The sequence below is a fragment of the Leptodactylus fuscus genome, chromosome 4 (assembly GCF_031893055.1).
Source record: "Leptodactylus fuscus isolate aLepFus1 chromosome 4, aLepFus1.hap2, whole genome shotgun sequence".
Classification (NCBI taxonomy): domain Eukaryota; kingdom Metazoa; phylum Chordata; class Amphibia; order Anura; family Leptodactylidae; genus Leptodactylus; species Leptodactylus fuscus.
In genome coordinates, this window is record NC_134268.1 from 19,623,851 (window position 1) to 19,643,814 (window position 19,964).

General features: G+C 43.1%; 1 protein-coding gene across 1 annotated transcript in view; it reads left to right on the plus strand.

The window, feature by feature from the left end:
• The first annotated feature begins 209 nt into the window (after positions 1-209).
• Positions 210-19,964, plus strand: part of TBC1D31 (TBC1 domain family member 31) — a 33,185-nt gene continuing 13,430 nt past the window's right edge. The window contains exons 1-13 of the mRNA XM_075270128.1: positions 210-360; positions 1,305-1,412; positions 4,308-4,454; positions 4,584-4,699; positions 5,411-5,589; positions 6,200-6,351; positions 6,713-6,872; positions 7,763-7,963; positions 8,045-8,236; positions 9,356-9,435; positions 10,997-11,143; positions 11,800-11,933; positions 12,469-12,602. Coding sequence (XP_075126229.1) covers positions 1,336-1,412; positions 4,308-4,454; positions 4,584-4,699; positions 5,411-5,589; positions 6,200-6,351; positions 6,713-6,872; positions 7,763-7,963; positions 8,045-8,236; positions 9,356-9,435; positions 10,997-11,143; positions 11,800-11,933; positions 12,469-12,602 — 1,719 coding nt within the window. The 5' untranslated portion in view covers positions 210-360; positions 1,305-1,335. The remainder of the gene's footprint in view (positions 361-1,304; positions 1,413-4,307; positions 4,455-4,583; positions 4,700-5,410; positions 5,590-6,199; positions 6,352-6,712; positions 6,873-7,762; positions 7,964-8,044; positions 8,237-9,355; positions 9,436-10,996; positions 11,144-11,799; positions 11,934-12,468; positions 12,603-19,964) is intronic.

Genomic DNA, 19,964 nt, shown 5'->3' on the forward strand with positions numbered 1-19,964 from the left:
GATTTGATCCCTCTTTCTATCCTAGACTGTGACATTACAGTATAAAGTATACATATAGTACTGGCAATTTTCCCAAAGTTAAAATGGCGGCCCTGTGAGACGCACGTACGTCACACCTTTCCCTCTCGTCGTTGCAACGGTCAACATTACGTCACACGTCCGCCTCCTTGGATTTCCCAGGATTCCAAGCGCCCTCAGTGCAGCGTGTATGGGCGCTTGCGAGGAGGGGGCGTGGCTTGGGTTCCCGCTGAGCTGCCCGGCTTGTGTACAGGTGAAGTGTCCGGGCAGGGGGCGGGGCTAGCTCGTCTGTTCTCATCCTGCAGACACCGACCGTCCCCCACACGGCTGCTGCAGGACCAGGTACTGTACACACGACCAATATCTACAGATAGCATGCAGCAGAGTTCAGACAGATGACATACACCGCCCTGTGTTATATATGACTGTTATATCAGTCAGTAAAGTTATTTACTGTCATTGCATTAGTAGCACCGATCTGTGGTTGGGAAAGCTGGATGACAATGATCAGGGCCACTGTTGCTCGTTCTGTATGTGCTGTGACCCAACTTTCCTAGAGTCCTGAGTGCCTGGTAATGCAATGGTATAGAAACAAGAGATGTGTCAGTGTGTAACAAAGCAGAATGGTTTGGGAAAGCTGAGTGTTACCCAGTGACTGTGGCTATAAGTCCTGTATGTGTTACCACTCAGCTTTCCTAGTGATCTGACTGCCTAATATGCAATGCATTAGGAATAGGAGTTGCGTCATTGTGTAACAAAACAGATCTCCTGTCCGGGTGCCTTGGGAAAGCTGAGTGACAACCAATATGATTACTTTTATAGGTCATGTATGTGTTGTCACCCAGCTTTCCTGGTGTTCTGACTGTCAAGTTAACCCAATAATACAATGGTATGGGAATACAAGATGCTTCATTTTATAACAAAGCAGGTTTGCTTTGCTTATTGGCAACCAATAAGACTGCTTTTATAGGTCATGTATGTGTTATCACCCAGCTTTCCTAGAGTCCTGACTGCCTAATGTGCCTAGTAATGCAAAAAAGCATGGGAACAGGAGACGCAACATTGTATAATAAAACTGTTTTGTTATCCGGGTACCTGGGAAAGCTGAGTGACAATCCCTATAAGAGCTGGAATGGCCTTTATATTGGTTGTTACAACTAAATATCTCCTGTGAGTCTCCAGTTATTGCAGAACTACAACTCCCAGCATGCACTAGGTTGGGGATCGTCCGTGTAGAGAATGGAGTTATCTTTGTATACCCGTCCTTATAGTCTTTATTGTTACAGCTCATTGTCATCTACGAGCTCGCCCAGCACCATGCAAACTACAGACCTGGGAAACAAAGAGAGCGGCAAGATCTGGCACAGGAAACCTACACCGGCTTCTAGTGATGGGTAAGTGGAGGTGATGCTTTAGGGTAGGGGTACGCGGCGAGTATGGCCACAACACACATTGCACAAGAGCACATTGTAGGGTAGGGGTACGCGGTGAGTACGGCCACAACACACATTGCACAAGAGCACATTGTAGGGTAGGGGTACGCGGTGAGTACGGCCACAACACACATTGCACAAGAGCACATTGTAGGGTAGGGGTACGCGGTGAGTACGGCCACAACACACATTGCACAAGAGCACATTGTAGGGTAGGGGTACGCGGTGAGTATGGCCACAACACACATTGCACAAGAGCACATTGTAGGGTAGGGGTACGCGGTGAGTATGGCCACAACACACATTGCACAAGAGCACATTGTAGGGTAGGGGTACGCAGTGAGTATGGCCACAACACACATTGCACAAGAGCACATTGTAGGGTAGGGGTACGCGGCGAGTACGGCCACAACACACATTGCACAAGAGCACATTGTAGGGTAGGGGTACGCAGTGAGTATGGCCACAACACACATTGCACAAGAGCACATTGTAGGGTAGGGGTACGCGGCGAGTACGGCCACAACACACATTGCACAAGAGCACATTGTAGGGTAGGGGTACGCGGTGAGTATGGCCACAACACACATTGCACAAGAGCACATTGTAGGGTAGGGGTACGCAGTGAGTATGGCCACAACACACATTGCACAAGAGCACATTGTAGGGTAGGGGTACGCGGCGAGTACGGCCACAACACACATTGCACAAGAGCACATTGTAGGGTAGGGGTACGCGGTGAGTATGGCCACAACACACATTGCACAAGAGCACATTGTAGGGTAGGGGTACGCGGTGAGTACGGCCACAACACACATTGCACAAGAGCACATTGTAGGGTAGGGGTACGCAGTGAGTATGGCCACAACACACATTGCACAAGAGCACATTGTAGGGTAGGGGTACGCGGTGAGTACGGCCACAACACACATTGCACAAGAGCACATTGTAGGGTAGGGGTACGCAGTGAGTATGGCCACAACACACATTGCACAAGAGCACATTGTAGGGTAGGGGTACGCAGTGAGTATGGCCACAACACACATTGCACAAGAGCACATTGTAGGGTAGGGGTACGCAGTGAGTATGGCCACAACACACATTGCACAAGAGCACATTGTAGGGTAGGGGTACGCGGCGAGTACGGCCACAACACACATTGCACAAGAGCACATTGTAGGGTAGGGGTACGCGGCGAGTATGGCCACAACACACATTGCACAAGAGCACATTGTAGGGTAGGGGTACGCAGTGAGTATGGCCACAACACACATTGCACAAGAGCACATTGTAGGGTAGGGGTACGCAGTGAGTATGGCCACAACACACATTGCACAAGAGCACATTGTAGGGTAGGGGTACGCGGCGAGTACGGCCACAACACACATTGCACAAAAACACATTGTATGACGGGGAGTGCAGGTAGGGGCACTACGATTTGTGTGTTACAACTTCATTCACTTTCAGTGGCTGCACGATAAAGTGTGAACATTTACGTATGTTAACCTATCTAACTTTCTTTTAATAGAAAACAGGCTGTAAAATCCTCCCTGGCAGTCATCCTCCTGTGCTCCTCTGTATTTGTATCCCTACACTGCTTTCATGTGATACCAGAACCATTATTCTAGGTGATATAAATCCATTTGAAGTGACTGCGCCCCCTATGCTCTGTGTACTGCACTGAATACAGGTGTACGGACAGAGTCTGCAGCAGAAATGCTAGGTTTTCCAAAAATTACAGCATGTCTGCTATACCTATGGAAGCGCTGGATTTCTCTATAGGTATAATAGGTGCAGCAAGTCTGTGAGATTGCAATAAAAAAAAAAAAAGCTGCATAAAAAACGTGATGCCGTTTCACCACAGTCTTTTCTAGTGCGTTTTTTTCGCTGCAGTTCCCTATGTGGGGACAGTACACCATGAGGTGGCTTATTGGTGCTTTTGCCATTACCTGTAGGCCCAATACATATATTGGAATCCGGATGGGAAAGGCCGGTCTGTACATGAACCTGAGACCGGACTCCTTGCATTACAGTGAAATTATACGCTGTAAGGGTTCTCTGTATACAATATACAGCACAGGACGGCACAGCTATGGGGAGGAAGGGACTCTTCTCATCATAGACCACAATGGTGCAGGGAATCTGGTGAAATCCTGCCCAAGTACAGATTGAATTTTCCAGTCCGGATTCCATTATGTGCATGGAGCCTTGCAGGTCGTATGTCGCATCCTTGCATCAAGGTCTCTGTTGTGTCCCATTGATCGTTCTTGCTAGAGGTCAAGCCAGAGCGTGCACAAAGCCTATATATGGCCTGGCAAAGACGTAAAGACACAGGCACATGATAGTGGGTTGTGCCTGGGTCCACCAAAAACAGAACAAACCATCTTTTGTCTTGCTCAGACCCATGCCTTAGAATAACTGAGCCCTGACCTGGACAGGAATAAGATCTGTTGTAGATTTATGGCCTTGTAAAACACAGTCGTGTGCAGGGGCCATAGGAAGAAGGGAGTCTGTGTCCTATCTGTCAAAAAAAAGAAAATGCACCGCACACATATAAAAAAACAAAAAACAGTGGCTTGCATTGGGCGTTATTGTGCAGTAATAGGCAGTCTGTGCACGACGGTATGGTGTCTCCATGTGGCGTCATATTACAGAGAGATTTTCCATGGCAATGTGTCAGATTCTGTATCAGATCGCAGGCCTATAGAGGTATAGTAGCCCTGAGGCTGCAGTGTTCACATATAAGGATCACCTCTGTACCTATAAGATCGGAGTAGAAGTGCGATGCAAGATATCTGCTGCTGGTGGCCATGTCTTGTCTGTATAACCATGAATTCTTCTGCTTTTGTTTTGTAGGATTATAGTGAACCTAGTCCATGGATCCGCAGGGTCTCAGGCCAAGACAATGCGCTTTTTACAGGTTGCATTTGACGGCTCTGGAGATTGTTTCCTGGCTGGAGATCACTTAGGAAGTATCTATGTATTCAACCTAAACCGGAACAGGTGAGAAGACTGCAGGAGAGTATGATACAGCCTTATGGGAATAGCTGCACGCTCTGTCCCGTCCGTAACTCTCATTTCTGTACAGTTTATAGATCATGTGTGATTATTTTTATTACACTTTTCTCTTAGATTTGATCTTGTGCAGCGGACCCTGCAGGCCTGCACAGCTCTGGCGTTTAATCTACATCGGAAATCTGAATTCCTCGTGGCGTTGGCCGATTATTCTGTCAAATGCTTTGACACAGGTAATATTATATCCATCTTGCAGTGTTATGGATCCTCTCACCTAGCTTGGTGAGGTCACCGGCCATTTTCTGATAAATGTCCTATGGTTTGTGTTTTCTGATCAGCGCTGTCCACAGCTGGGAATCTGTTCCTTTTGGAATAGAAATACTAATTTGGCAATAAACCCCGCATCATATCAGTAGGCTTATTAACTGAGTCATGCATGATGTTAAGGGGGCTGTCCACTAGAAGGCGGCATACAGAGTGCACTGTTCTCCTAATTACATCCTGGGGAATAGATTTGCTTATTTTTTAACCTATCCTAGTAATAGTTCAGCAAACAATACCTCCACGAAGACCCCTTTAAGGCCCTGTGCGCATGGCAGAATCTGCAGCTGGCGGATTCCACCCCAAAATTAGCTGAAGATTAAGTCTTGATTCTGCATCCCATTGTTTGTAAGCGACAATTGCAGCAGGACCCTGAAAAAATAAGCACCCTGCTCCATGTTGGAACAGATTCTGCTGATTAGGATTGTCTCCGCTGAGTGGTGGAAAAGACATGCCAGAATGCCAAATCCCTACATGACAATTCCCCCGAATCCGAGACGGTTGTCCATCTCAAACGCCTTCATTTTCCAACATCTGAACAGGGCTCCTGAAGGATTTCCTTTAGGGATTGGTGTCTGGTCAGTGTACAGGATATTGTGCTGATCACTTGTTTTGGTTCGTAGATACCAAGGAGCTGGTGAGTTGGATGCGCGGCCACGATTCTACCATCACATCCATCTCTGTACACGGCTCTGGCAGATATGCCGTCACCACATCTAGCGAGACGGCTCAGCTCTGGGACCTGGACACCTTCCAGAGGAAAAGAAAGCTAAACGTCCGCCAGTCTGTAGGGATACAAAAGGTGAGCGGAGAACTCGTCCATATACAGTACTGAATGTGTAATATTAGTCTCCAGGGGGGGTCAGGAAATAGTAAGTGGCTGGGAGGACATATATCGTCACCGCTCTCATCTATTATTAAAAATGCATGCTACCTGTGTATATACCCATTCCTCTAGAGTGACCTGGGGTCAGCGGGACAGACCTGGATTACTTATATTGCCCCATGGTCATAGCATGCTATACGTCTGACTCTGCAGAAGCCAATAGTCATGGCTATTATTAAGGGGGGGAGTCTTTGTGGTGCCCAGGCTCTACGACTATACAAGGGGAAAGCAAATAAATAACAATTTATCCTTTTAGGCAATTTTATAATAAGCCCTAGTGATAGGGATGGTATGTACAATAACGTCCGCACCTCTCGGTAATCCCTGTGCTCATCCTCCAGCTTGGTCTATTGTGTTTGACTGGTCGTAATCGCAAGATAATGAATTTCCCTTGTGCCTATAAGCAAGAGAAAGTAGAACTAATACTGTGAGCGCCCCCTGCTGGATCCATGTGCTCACAACCAGCGCTCGCTGTGCTTATTCTATGGCTTAGTTCACTATTGCAGTTTGTATTTGTTCTTTCCAGGTATTTTTCCTTCCATTAAGTAACACCATCCTAAGTTGCTTTAAAGACAATTCCATCTTTGCATGGGAAAGTGATACCCTCACCTGCAAATACCAGCTGCCCGCGCCGGAGAGTGGGCCCGTCTTCCGGTATAAAGCGTTTGCCATTACCAGGTAGGGTTCCACATGTAGGGTAGGACTGGGCGAATAACGGCAGAACGTTTGAAGTTGCTCATGTTGATGATTTCAATTATTTTTCATATGATTTGTGTATAGCCAAAACTGAAATTCAGTGGCCTATAAGTAGGGGGGTGTGATAGGTAAAGAGGGTGTCCTAAAATAATCATTTATTAAGGTAATAGGGGTCACGGTGCCGCAGCCCCTCACAATGCTGATCAGCAGAGGTCCTAGGTGTCAGACCTCCACTCATAACTTACAGATGACTTATCCTGAACTGGACAACCTGTTGCAATATATGGACTGCTTTGTGTGAGGACAGATTGTGATCTTCTTCTTCTCTCTCTTTCTCCTATAGGGATGGGAAGATGTTGGCAGCTGGAGGAAAATCCAACAACTTACATGTGTGGTGTCTGAGCTCGAAACAGCTGTTCCGGATCATCCAGATGCCCAGTACGGTGCGCAGCGTTCGCCAGCTGGAGTTTCTTCCTGATAACTTTGACGGCGGCTCCAGCCAGGTCAGTGACTACATTGGGTTTCGTCTTGCGTGGTGTTTCACTGGTTTAATAAGTTGGCAGTGCAACTTTGGTTCCGAATTTTTTGGGGAAAAAATTGCTTTCTTCCCCCTTTGCTAGTCTTGATTTGCAATTTGCACATGTATAATCCATATCTGGTGGCTTCCTTGCCTTTGACAGAGTTGAGAGGCTTCACTAACCATGACATGGTCTGAACCTAAGTATGTAAGGTTCTTGAAGTAGAGACACTTAAGACGTGTGCACCCGTTGTGCGACTGTCGCCAGATGACCCTCCGAGTAACCTCCTTATGCATCCACGTCTATGGGAGCTTCTGATCCGTCCCGTTCCATTGACACCATAGAGCAGGTCCTATCCTCTGTGTCATTGGAACAGGTCGGAAGCCTCCATCACTGAATGCGGTTGGATGTCACTCTTTATTTCTCTGCAAACCGTACCCCATATCGGAAGCACACCAGGTTATGTGCATGGGGGTCTTAGAATTTGGAATTGCTTGGAGATCAAATACTGTCACCTAAACCAGTCGGTAGAGCAATGTGCCTGTGATATTTGTCAATGCACCAGGGTCCGTCATCACTAGTGGGATGGAAAACTGATATCAAAGTTGGGGGAAATTTATCAAGACCAGTGTTTTCTAGCCTTGATACCCCTGCGCCACTGGAGGATGTGCATACTTTACCCACCATTCCCTGTTTTAACCTAATGAGGGGCAATAACCTTGCAACAGCTGTCTGTGGATGGGTCTCTGTTCCCTTTGGAGGAGATGTCCTAGCTTGGCTTTACTCCCAGATTTTGTCTTCAGGTTTAATAAATCTCCGCCCGTGTGTGTTCCTCTCCTACCATACGACTGACTATCACTATGTATATTTTCTAGGTTTTAGGTGTCCTCAGTCAGGACGGGATTATGAGATTTATCAATATTCAGACGTGTAAACTTGTGTTTGACATCGGAAGCCATGATGACGGCGTAGTGACCTCATCTGCCAGCCCTAATGGTCGATACATCGCCAGCGTCATGGAAAACGGCAGCATAAACCTGTACAGCGTCCAAGCATTGACCAAAGAACTCAATAAGGTAAGACCAAGATCATTCCTGTTGTGGTGTCTGTGCCATGAGCCTCTGCTCCTAATCTCTGTGCCATACTCCTTATTGCAGCCGCCCCCGCCCCTAGTGAAAGTAGTGGAGCTAACCAAAGACAAGGACTCGACAGCGAATAGATCTGGAACCACCAGCGAGAAAGTGAATGTTTCATCTGCACGACCTTGCCGACCCTGGAAGTCCAAGCAAGAAGTTGTGAAGACAAAGTATCTGCAGCCAGATGAGGGGGACACGTCTGATAACAAAGAGGTGCAGATTAATAAAGAAATGTTCTACAACTTTCTTTATATTTTTTTAAAGGGGTTTTGCCTCCAACATCTATTAAAATCTGTAGACATTTTTGCAAATATAAATAAGTCAAATTTTCAGTGTTTGAAAGATTTTTTCCAACCATCGTACTGGTGACCTCTGTGGTCCTGGTTAAAGATGAGCGAGTAATATTCGATCGAGTATCACTTGCTATTCGAATGGAAAAGTTTGATGCAGAACCAGCATTGATTGGCTGAATGCTATACAGTCGGTCAATCAATGCTGGTTCTTCTCCTACCTTTAGAAGTCTTCTCCGCGCAGCATCCCCGCAGCGTCTTCCGGCTCTGAATTCACTCTGCCAGGCATCGGGTCTGGGCAGAGCGGACTGTGCATGCCCGCGCTACAAGAAAATGGCTGCTTTGACTGTAAGCGGCCATTTTCTTGTAGTGCGGGCATGCGCAGTCGGCTCTGCCCAGGCCCGATGCCTGGCAGAGTGAATTCAGAGCCGGAAGATGCCGCGGAGACGCTGCGCGGAGAAGACTTCTCGGAGAATCCAGCCTGACCCTCAGTCGTGGACTTGGTAAGCTCAATTTGATCGAATGTTGCCTACCCCTGAAACGAGCAATTTCCCCCCATAGACTATAATAGGGTTCGATATTCGAGTAGTTGAATATTGAGGGGCTACTCGAAACGAATATTGAACATTTTACTGTTCGCTCATCTCTAGTCCTTATTCGTTGCCAATAGAGGTGACTGTAAATGCAGGAACTTTCTATGGTCTGACCCCGACATCCCACACTAGCTGTTAGAAGAGGTCGTGATGTGACCCAGCAACAGGCCATGAGACCAATGAATATACTGTCACTGGCCTATGTAGTAGACGCGGCCTTCACATCACTGATCATTGGAGTTACAGGTTGTTATACCGGGCCGATCTGATAGGCCAAGAATACAGCGACCGTATCGAACTCATGGGAAACTCCTCAATCAAGCTTTATTGATGTCTTGGGTTTTACTCCACAATGTAACTTGGAATGACACAGATTCTAAAACGTTTCTTCAGTCATCTCAATGTATGAATATCTTGTCACAGTAAAGTCTATGTGTATTCTACTACAGAATGAATTGTCGTGTGGGCTGAACAAGCAGCGGCTGCGAGGGATACTGAAGGGTTTTGGAGAGTACCCAGCAAAATACAGGTAGGAATATAATACATCCTATTTAGCGTTGAGCCGATTTTGAGATTCCAGGAACGATTTTAAAATCCGGTTTTCGATCATTTTCCAGCCAATCGCAATTGTGAAATTTGCTTGATCGCCGATCGAGATCCGATCTTTCCCGATCGCTCAACCCTAGTCAATGCTTCTCTATGGGAAAAGTCACTTTTAGGGTTGATCTGATCTTGAGATTTCAAAATCCAATTTCCGATTATTTTCCAGCCGATCCTGATCGTGAAATTTGCTTGATCGACGATCGGGATCCGATCTTTCTCAATCGCTCAACCCTAATCATATTCATTGTGTCTGCTCTTAATGTCCTTTTTACATTCTTTTGACCCGTGACCTGACACCTCTTGGTCATATAGTTGATGATGGGGGCAGTATGTAAAAATGAGGTATTAAATGCTACGCCGTTTAGCCGGTCATGTGAAGGATATTGAGGTCAGCATGAGACATGGGACTTGCAGAAATTCTCCATTGAGATGATTAGAACTTATTTTTGGTTGCAGAAACTTTTGCAGCAATTCTACCTCGTGTGAATACACTCGGGGTCAAAGCAGACAGAGTTTTTTGGTGAGGATTTTCACGCTGAATCCACCTCCTAAAATAGAGTTCTATGTATTCCGCTAGCTTTTTTTTTTTTCTGCGAGCCACATGACCTTTCTTCAGGCAGAATCCACCTGAATAAACCAATGGGAGGCGGAAAAACCCTGCGCCCTACACTGTGCTGGAGGAAAAAAAACATTTCCTAATTCCTGAAGCTGATTTTTTTTCCTCTCCAAAAAACTCTGTGTGCATTGACTCTTATACCCAAGTTTATGGTCAGCATGTTCAGTTCATTGCCGTAGGACTATGATACACATTTAGCACCATTTCAGTGATGCTGGGTCACATCTGTATCCTTATTCCCATTTCTGGACACAATGGGATCTACTCTATGATGGATAGGAGTCTAGTGGACCCTATGGGGGCCATTGGATGTCCGTTTTTTTGTTATCTTTTAGCGAATGAAAAAAATCAGGCTTGCAGGACTTTTTTTTTGGCTGACAACCAAGTTTTCGAACGGAGGTACCGTTGCAGATGTGAACCGATCCTGATTAAGAGTTAGTTCACACTAGTGTTCGGAGACATCGTCCTCCATATGACTTAAAATATGCGGAGAGAAAAGTCCTGCGGACATGAAGTGTTGCCCCATGATAGTGTAATGGGTTCTGCAGGTTTTCCTGGGTAACCACTTAGGTCTTAAGCAGACCCCAAAAAACATAAACTGGAACATAAGTACCATATGAACCAAGCGTTAGACATCTGATGATCTCGATCAGGAGATAAAAGGTATCGAAGAGAGATCATAGAGACCCAGATTAAACATCAGCTTTTCCTTATCACTGTTGCCTCTTGTTATAAATCTTTTATTTTTGGTGTATATCGGGACACCTGCATCCATATCTGTACAGCACTGCGGAATATGATGGCGCTATATAAGTAAGCAACATAGACAATAATTCTTTACAGATTTTTAATGGCTTTTCCTGTTCTGCAGAATGTTCATCTGGCGATCCCTGCTGCAGCTGCCCGAGAACCACGCGGCCTTCAGCAGCCTCACCGACAAGGGCGCACATCCCCAATACCTGCTGCTTCACCAGGAATACCCACTGAAGAGTAGAAAGCTCCTGAGAGTGTTACAGAGGTAGGAATTAGAGATGAGCGAACACTGTTCGGATCAGCCGATCCGAGCAGCACGCTCCCATAGAAATGAATGGAAGCAACTGGCACGGCGACTGGCCGCCGGCAAAGTGTACGTGCCAGGTGCTTCCATTCATTTCTATGGGAGCATGCTGTTCGGATCGGCTGATCCGAACAGTGTTCGCTCATCTCTAGTAGGAATGTAATGGCCGGCAACGTGAACTGTAGACATTGCAGGGGTTGTCTAAGAGTCCAGAAAAGTTCAATACTGGCCCTGATACTATGGTGGTCCCTGATTTTCTTGCTGGGGTGATACGCTTTATACGTATTTGGCTGCTACAGTTCCGAGGCTTGGTGGTATGTCCAGTGCACAACCCCAAGTAAGAACATAGATCTGGTGCTCGAGCACTTTACTCACCTCTCCCTAGACTAACCTCTCCAGCGGCAGCACCTCCGGTCTTCTATATAGGTCACCTGGCACCGATAAAGCTTCATTTATGTAACATTTGGATGGAAAAGTCCTTGAGACAGTTCTTACCCAAACTATAAATGGGTGTTATAAGATGAGAGCTTTCTCTTGCATCCTTGTATTTCGTTGGATTGTATGTGATGTAGATGTGAGTTCTCCTGTAAGTAACCGTGCTTCTGTTTGATCACTAGGACACTATCTACATTGGCTCATTGGTCCGCAATATTTGGAGAAACAAAGTACCTTCCCCTCCTGGCCTTTCCTTTTGTCAAACTCTTTCAGAACAACCAGCTCATCTGCTTCGAAGTTGTGGCCACAGTGATAAGTAAGAGCTTTGGTTGTATGTACAGGGGAGGGGGGGATTCGGAGATAGTGTAATAAAGAGCAGCCCTGAGAGGGTCTATCTCAAGGACTGAAGGTAAGGATGGGACCATGTTTGTCTACATACCTATGTCTATGTATTCAGCTCTTCAAGTTCCTCTCTCTACAGGATAGGGGATTACTTACTGATCTGTAGGGGTTTGACTACTGGGACCCCCTCTGATTATAAGAACAGGGGTCTCATTCTCCCACTTGGATGGAGAGGCGGGTTGATCATCCGATCTGAAATGTCATTCGCTATGGGATTGCTTGAGAGAGAAAACGGCACTTGGCTATCTCAAGCAATCCCATAGAAAATAAGTTGTGGCTGAGCTATGTGACCAGCTGCTTTACCTAATTTGAGGTACCAAAGACCCACTTTGTTGTGATCAGAGGGAGCACCAGTGGTCCACAAATATACTTTGGATAGAGGTAACTTGAGATAGAAATGTATAATTTTGTTTTGTTAGGCTAAACTTTTTTATTTATTTTTTTGTTAGCCAATTGGTGTCAGCATTGGTTTCAGTACTTCCCGAATCCTCCAATCAACATTTTAGGAATGGTTGAGAATGTGTTAGGACATCATGACAAGGAGCTTCTCCAACACTTTATGAAATATGACGTCACATCACAGGTAACTAGTACAGTCTGATATATCCACATGTTACTGGGGATATCATTGTGTGCATTCCTGTATTACCTGTTATGTTAAGAATATAATACTGCCACCTATGTACAAGAATATAATTGCCATAATACTGCCCCCTATGTACAAGAATATAACTACTATAATACTACCCCCTATGTACAAGAATATAACTACTATAATACTACCTCCTATGTACAAGAATATAACTACTATAATACTACCTCCTATGTACAAGAATATAACTACTATAATACTACCCTCCTATGTACAAGAATATAACTACTATAATACTACCTCCTATTTACAAGAATATAACTACTATAATACTACCCTCCTATGTACAAGAATATAACTACTATAATACTACCCTCCTATGTACAAGAATATAAGTACTATAATACTACTCCTATGTACAAGAATATAACTACTATAATACTACTCCTATGTACAATAATATAACTACTATAATACTGCTCCTATGTACAAGAATATGACTACTATAATACTGCTCCTATGTACAAGAATATAACTACTATAATACTGCTCCTATGTACAAGAATATAACTACTATAATACTGCTCCTATGTACAAGAATATAACTACTATAATACTACTCCTATGTACAAGAATATAACTACTATAATACTACCTCCTATGTACAAGAATATAACTACTATAATACTACTCCTATGTACAAGAATATAACTACTATAATACTACTCCTATGTACAAGAATATAACTACTATAATACTATTCCTATGTCCAAGATTATAACTACTATAATACTGCTCCTATGTACAAGAATATAACTATTATAATACTGCTCCTATGTACAAGAATATAACTACTATAATACTGCTCCTATGTACAAGAATATAACTACTATAATACTGCTCCTATGTACAAGAATATAACTATTATAATACTGCTCCTATGTACAAGAATATAACTACTATAATACTACTCCTATGTACAAGAATATAACTACTATAATACTACCTCCTATGTACAAGAATATAACTACTATAATACTACCTCCTATGTACAAGAATATAAGTACTATAATACTACTCCTATGTACAAGAATATAACTACTATAATACTGCTCCTATGTACAAGAATATAACTACTATAATACTACCTCCTATGTACAAGAATATAACTACTATAATACTATTCCTATGTCCAAGAATATAACTACTATAATACTGCTCCTATGTACAAGAATATAACTACTATAATACTGCTCCTATGTACAAGAATATAACTACTATAATACTACTCCTATGTACAAGAATATAACTACTATAATACTACCTCCTATGTACAAGAATATAACTACTATAATACTACTCCTATGTACAAGAATATAACTACTATAATACTGCTCCTATGTACAAGAATATATCTACTATAATACTGCTCCTATGTACAAGAATATAACTACTATAATACTACCTCCTATGTACAAGAATATAACTACTATAATACTGCTCCTATGTACAAGAATATAACTACTATAATACTGCTCCTATGTACAAGAATATATCTACTATAATACTGCTCCTATGTACAAGAATATAACTACTATAATACTGCCTCCTATGTACAAGAATATAACTACTATAATACTGCTCCTATGTACAAGAATATAACTACTATAATTCTACTCCTATGTACAAGAATATAACTACTATAATACTACTCCTATATACAAGAATATAACTACTATAATACTACTCCTATGTACAAGAATATAACTACTATAATACTACTCCTATATACAAGAATATAACTACTATAATACTACTCCTATGTACAAGAATATAACTACTATAATACTGCTCCTATGTACAAGAATATAACTACTATAATACTGCTCCTATGTACAAGAATATAACTACTATAATACTGCTCCTATGTACAAGAATATAACTACTATAATACTACCTCCTATGTACAAAAATATTGGGGCATCCTTAAAGCTGATGCTGAAATAGGCGACTTGTTGGGTGATAAACCCGATATAACATTTCGACGAGGTCGAAACCTCAAGGACAGGCTGGTCCATAGCCTACTTCCTGAAATTCCTAGAGGGGAGACTTGGCTCTCCGGTGGTAGGAGGGGTGGCACACATAGCTGTTGGAGGTGCACAGCATGCCCATTCATTGATAGAAATAAGGAGTTTGGGAATAAACAAACAGGAAAAACATTTTTTTGTAGGGATTTTGCCACCTGTGCGACCATGGGGGTAGTCTACCTCCTTAGCTGTCCATGTCCAATGTTATATGTAGGAAAAACTATTAGACAGCTGAGAAGGAGAGTGAGAGACCATGTATGTGATGTGCTTAATGAAAGGGACACACCAGTAGCACGTCACTTCAATACCTGTCACGCAGGTTTGGTGACAGGTTTAAAGGTCCAGGTGATTGAGGTGATTAGACCACCAAGGCGGGGAGGGGATTGGGACCGTCTCATTTTACAAAAAGAGACACAATGGATATATAGATTGGACACAGTATCCCCTAAGGGACTTAATGAACAAATGGATTTTTCTTGTTTCATTTAAAAACATGGTGGGTTGTTGCGACTTACCTGTATAGTTGTCCATTTCTTTTCCCTATTTTGGTTGTAATACCTCTAAACGATTGCTCCGTTTCTTCTTTGTAGCCTTCTTTATTGGTATCTCGATACATTTGTTTGTGTTTGGTAAACTAGATGTCACACATACTGATACATTGGGTTATACCTTTTTGTCCGTTCCGTGCTGCGATATACTTTTTGATACTCAGTAATGCTGTATTGTAAGCATGCAAATACCTGGTGAATATATCCCTTGTCTTGCTGTTTTCAGTATACGTGTCTAGCCCCCGATTGTATGACTCACCAAGTCTCGTTCATACACCCCCATGATAAGGATCGGGAATGGTGACAGGCTTTGATGCAATACCTCCGCCATTACGAGTCGACTTACCTAATGGTTCCGTAACAAAGTCCTGCGCATGCGTGTTAAGTCATTTGTGATACAATCTTGGTTCTTTACTATGTTTTGGCGCATGCGTGTGATGTCATCCTGTGTAAACATGTTGATGTGTAGTCCTCTATCAACACATATTGGGAGGATCACGATAATATCTGTAGCATTACATGTGCATCGAATAAATTATTATCATCCAAGAGCAGGACGATTGATACAAGATAACTTCTGGACAATTGGTTACGGACAATGCCGCGATGTAATATGGCAAGAGAAAAGAAGGGAGGTACCTGTCAGTACGTAGCTATTCATGGAGGGGGTGTGTACTCTATTAACATACGGAGCTACTGGTGTGTCATTATAGGCGACGCCAGATTGGCTGAGCAGTATATCGGGGGGCGTGGTTACTGATTTAAAAAGACCGGCAGTAACAGGGCACTTCACCGCTGTCTGTGGAGCGGTCCTGCCGGCGGTCAGTGCATCGTACCGCCAGACACTTGCACTATCGTGTGGCTTATGCCACTTATTTGCAACAAATTGACATACTATATACCCCTGAGGAGTCTCGCATGAGACGAAACGCGTAGGGTAAAGTTGCAGTAGTTATATGTATGTCTGGGAGCTATGGACTGAATCCTCCATACCCAGTGGTGTAGTTTTTCCGCTATCCCTTCCTGTTGGTGTGGCGTTAGGCCAGTATCCTCAGGGAGGAAGTGGATACTCCCACTATTTGCACTATAATATTGGGTTTTGGAGGTTGATACTATTTTGAATTCAGTTCCAATATACTCCGGACATACTTTGTATATTGTAGGGAGGTAGGATCTCCTAGTAAAAGGGCTGAATAGGTGAATTTAAACTACATTTACTCGCCCATATTCTTCCTACCCTCCGAGGGGATGTGGCACAAAGGCTAGTGCACACCCAGTAAATATCTGGCATTTCCATTGCCTGGTTTGCCGGAGATGTGTTTTTACCTTTTTTGTTGTTTTTTATCTGCAAAAAAAATAAAGGTGAAGTTTTATTTTTATTTTTGGTACTTGTTTTTGGGATTACTCTCCCTTCAGTGAATTTTGTATAAAGAAAAGTACTAGACATTGAGAAGTCAGTGAATTTATGTCTGTTTTTTGTGCCATCATTGGCGTCCATTTACATCATTAAAGGGATGGCAGGTTTTGTTTTCTCTGCAGTCAATACAGAAAGTTTACTCAGTGAAGCACATAGTGTTTTCTCAGAGGGGGAGTTACCAGTCTCCAGCCTAGGACCTTCCTCCCTTAAGGGAACGTTTCGGCAGTTGACAAAGATCTATAAAGACTATTATAGAAGTTGGTGGGAAGTCCAATCTCTAGATAGCTATATCAAGCATAATATTGTCCCACGTGGGCTAAGGATTACATTATTACCTGCGCCAAGGCTTAGATCTAAAGATCTACAAGACAAATGGGATAAGGAAATAACTCTTAGTTCTCTTAAGCTGATGCAGATCTTACTAGAGGAAGAAAAACAACTTCTTAAAAAATTGGAGGTGGAGCTTAATACGGAGAGGGAAAAAGCGAAATCTTTGGCCGAATTGTCAGGCTTTGAGGGAAAAGATAGACAATTACAGCAAGCGATTGAGAAATTTAGCTCTCAAATAAAGGAACGCAAACATTTCCAATTCTTAAGGGATCTGCAGGAGTTTAGAGATAAAAAAGCATATGAGATTGTAACCAATCAACAGCAACAACAAAAAACAGTAGCCAGGGACCATCCTTCATCGTCAGAGGGTGAAACAACTGACTCTGAACGGTCCACTACTAGTGCTGCTAATTTGAGATTGACGCCGAGAAACCAATCCCGTGGGAGGAGAGGGAGGGGTAGGGGCTCCACCAAAGAACATTTTTTAGACAAAAATCCCCCCATCTCGAGTTACCTACTGCGGGGCAGGAAGGACAATTGAATACAATGTGTCATCCGTACCCTGAAGAGAGGGATACTTCAAGGGACAATATGAGTAGGGTCATTAATCTTTCCTCACATGTGTTCACACAGGCAGAGATTGCGTTACTGAGTAAAGGATTATCTTATGTCCCGACAGTTAAATTTAATTCTTTTGACTGGGTAAAGGACATTAATCTTTTTGCCAGGAAATTGAAGTGGAAGAAACATCATATGAAATTGAGGCGTGAAAAATGTGAGGAGGTGGGTTTGGAAGCTACAGATTATGAGGGTCTAAAAGTATTGGAGGACCTTCTTAATGAATCAGAACAGATAGAAGGAAAAGGCCCATTTACCAATCTGAAAATATCGAGCAAAAAGCAGCCCCCTCCGGGGGATTTTACTCATATTGACCTATTTACCCAGTTGGTGTCAGATGGATTAAGAGAGATGGAGGGAATTAGTAATGAATTGTATCAGTCTAATTTAAGTAAAAATGAGGTGGAAGCCCTACTTGCACTGGAAAGGGACTATAATTTAGTCCTAAAATGCGCTGACAAAGGAGGCAATGTGGTAGCCCTGGACAGGGAAAGATATACAGATATGTGTTGGAGCATGCTAAAAAACACTGATTGTTATGAGATAATCAATAAGGAGATAGTGGGTGAATACAGGTCTGAACTGAAGGCAATCCTTGACCATGCATTGCAGGATGGACTTATTGACCAACAAGAGAAGGATTTTTTGTTTCCTCGACATCCAGTACTGGCTACTTTTTACGCACTGCCCAAAATTCATAAGGGGCTGCAGCCTCTTAGGGGTAGACCCATAGTGTCCCAAATTGACAGTCTTACACAGAATTTAAGTATTTATTTGGATAATATACTGAGACCATTTGTTCTGGGACTTACATCATATACTAGGGATACTATGGACGTCCTAAAGAAATTGGATGGTGTGGTGATGCAGGAAGGGAGTGCGTTTGCCAGTCTGGATGTCGAGGCATTATATTCCTCGATCCCACATGCAAAGGGATATGAGGCAGTATGGCATTATCTCAGGTCCAGAAGGATTCAGCTATACTATTGTCGGGGGAAAATCATAATACCCCAGAGATATGCTGTCTGTAAAGGAAAATTAATTAACAGGCCAAGATCGGCCTCCGCCATCTTGGCCTGGAGAACCACAAGACACATGGTGGTCGTGTATCAAAATGGATTCTGGTTTAATGGTGGCTAGAACAAAGTATATATCACATGGCATAGACAGAACAGGATTGGCTAGTATAATTAGCCTAACATCTATTGGTGGAGAAGTTTGTAACAATAGCCCTGATGCATATCTATTGGATAAGAAACTGGAGAGAGGTCACACCCCCCTGAGGACTCTAAAATGGAGTCTTGTGAGCACATGGTCTGGTGACCGCATGATCACACAAAATGGCGGCCATCAGCACATGTCTCAAATACACATCCTAGATGTCTATCTCATGGTATTCTAAAGACAATAGACATCCTTGTTGGAGACAATTAACTTAATTACCCTTCTCTTGTCCCTTTATCTTAAAAAGGGTCTTTGGTCTTTGATCCTTTCCTAACAATGCCCGTGGTTCCTGCCGAACTGTCTCCATTTTAATTAGTTTCTTTGTAAGATAGCATCACCCAATACACAGAGCATAGTATTTACATAACCAGTCTGGCAAGATCCAAACTGCATCTCTCTGGGAGAGAGAGATGGACAGATAGAACCATCTCAGCCCCCACCTCTATACACAATTTTTCATAAGATATTATTGTTCCCCCACAATTCCCCCATTAAGACATTTATTATTTTTCATATCAGATGAGTACGTTCACTTAGTTCCCTAAATGCCAGCCCTGTTGGATTCCCCATCTGATATTTTTTTTTATAAATGTCTACCACTTATATCTATCTTTATCATAACATCTATTAAAACATATCAAAATTAACTTGAAAGAAAATACTATATACACAATATGCCCATGGCAATTTGTACAATGTTTTGCCATATCCCCATTATCCTTTTAGGAAAGCAAAACAAAAAAACAAACAAATAATGTCCATTTCTTCATTCCTGCCGTGATTCAGGAATCTTTGTATAATGGGAAGCAGGTATCCTCCAATTTGACGGAGGTGGCAGTTGTCATCAGCACTTGGGAGGGGCCGTCTTTCTGACATATCTTTTCACTATCACCCAATCACCACCTGCAAGCTATGTGCTCCAAAACACACATATATGTATTCAGCAATGGAAAGAAACTCATATCTACTTGTCACCACCCTCTGTGGGACTATCAGCATTCAATTTCTTCATCTGCTCCCTGTGGAGACTAAAAATGTAACAATACAAACATGGACAAACAGAGCATGTGCATATAGCAAACACATGTAACCTGTACATATACTTGACACACATATGGGCCCATTCATT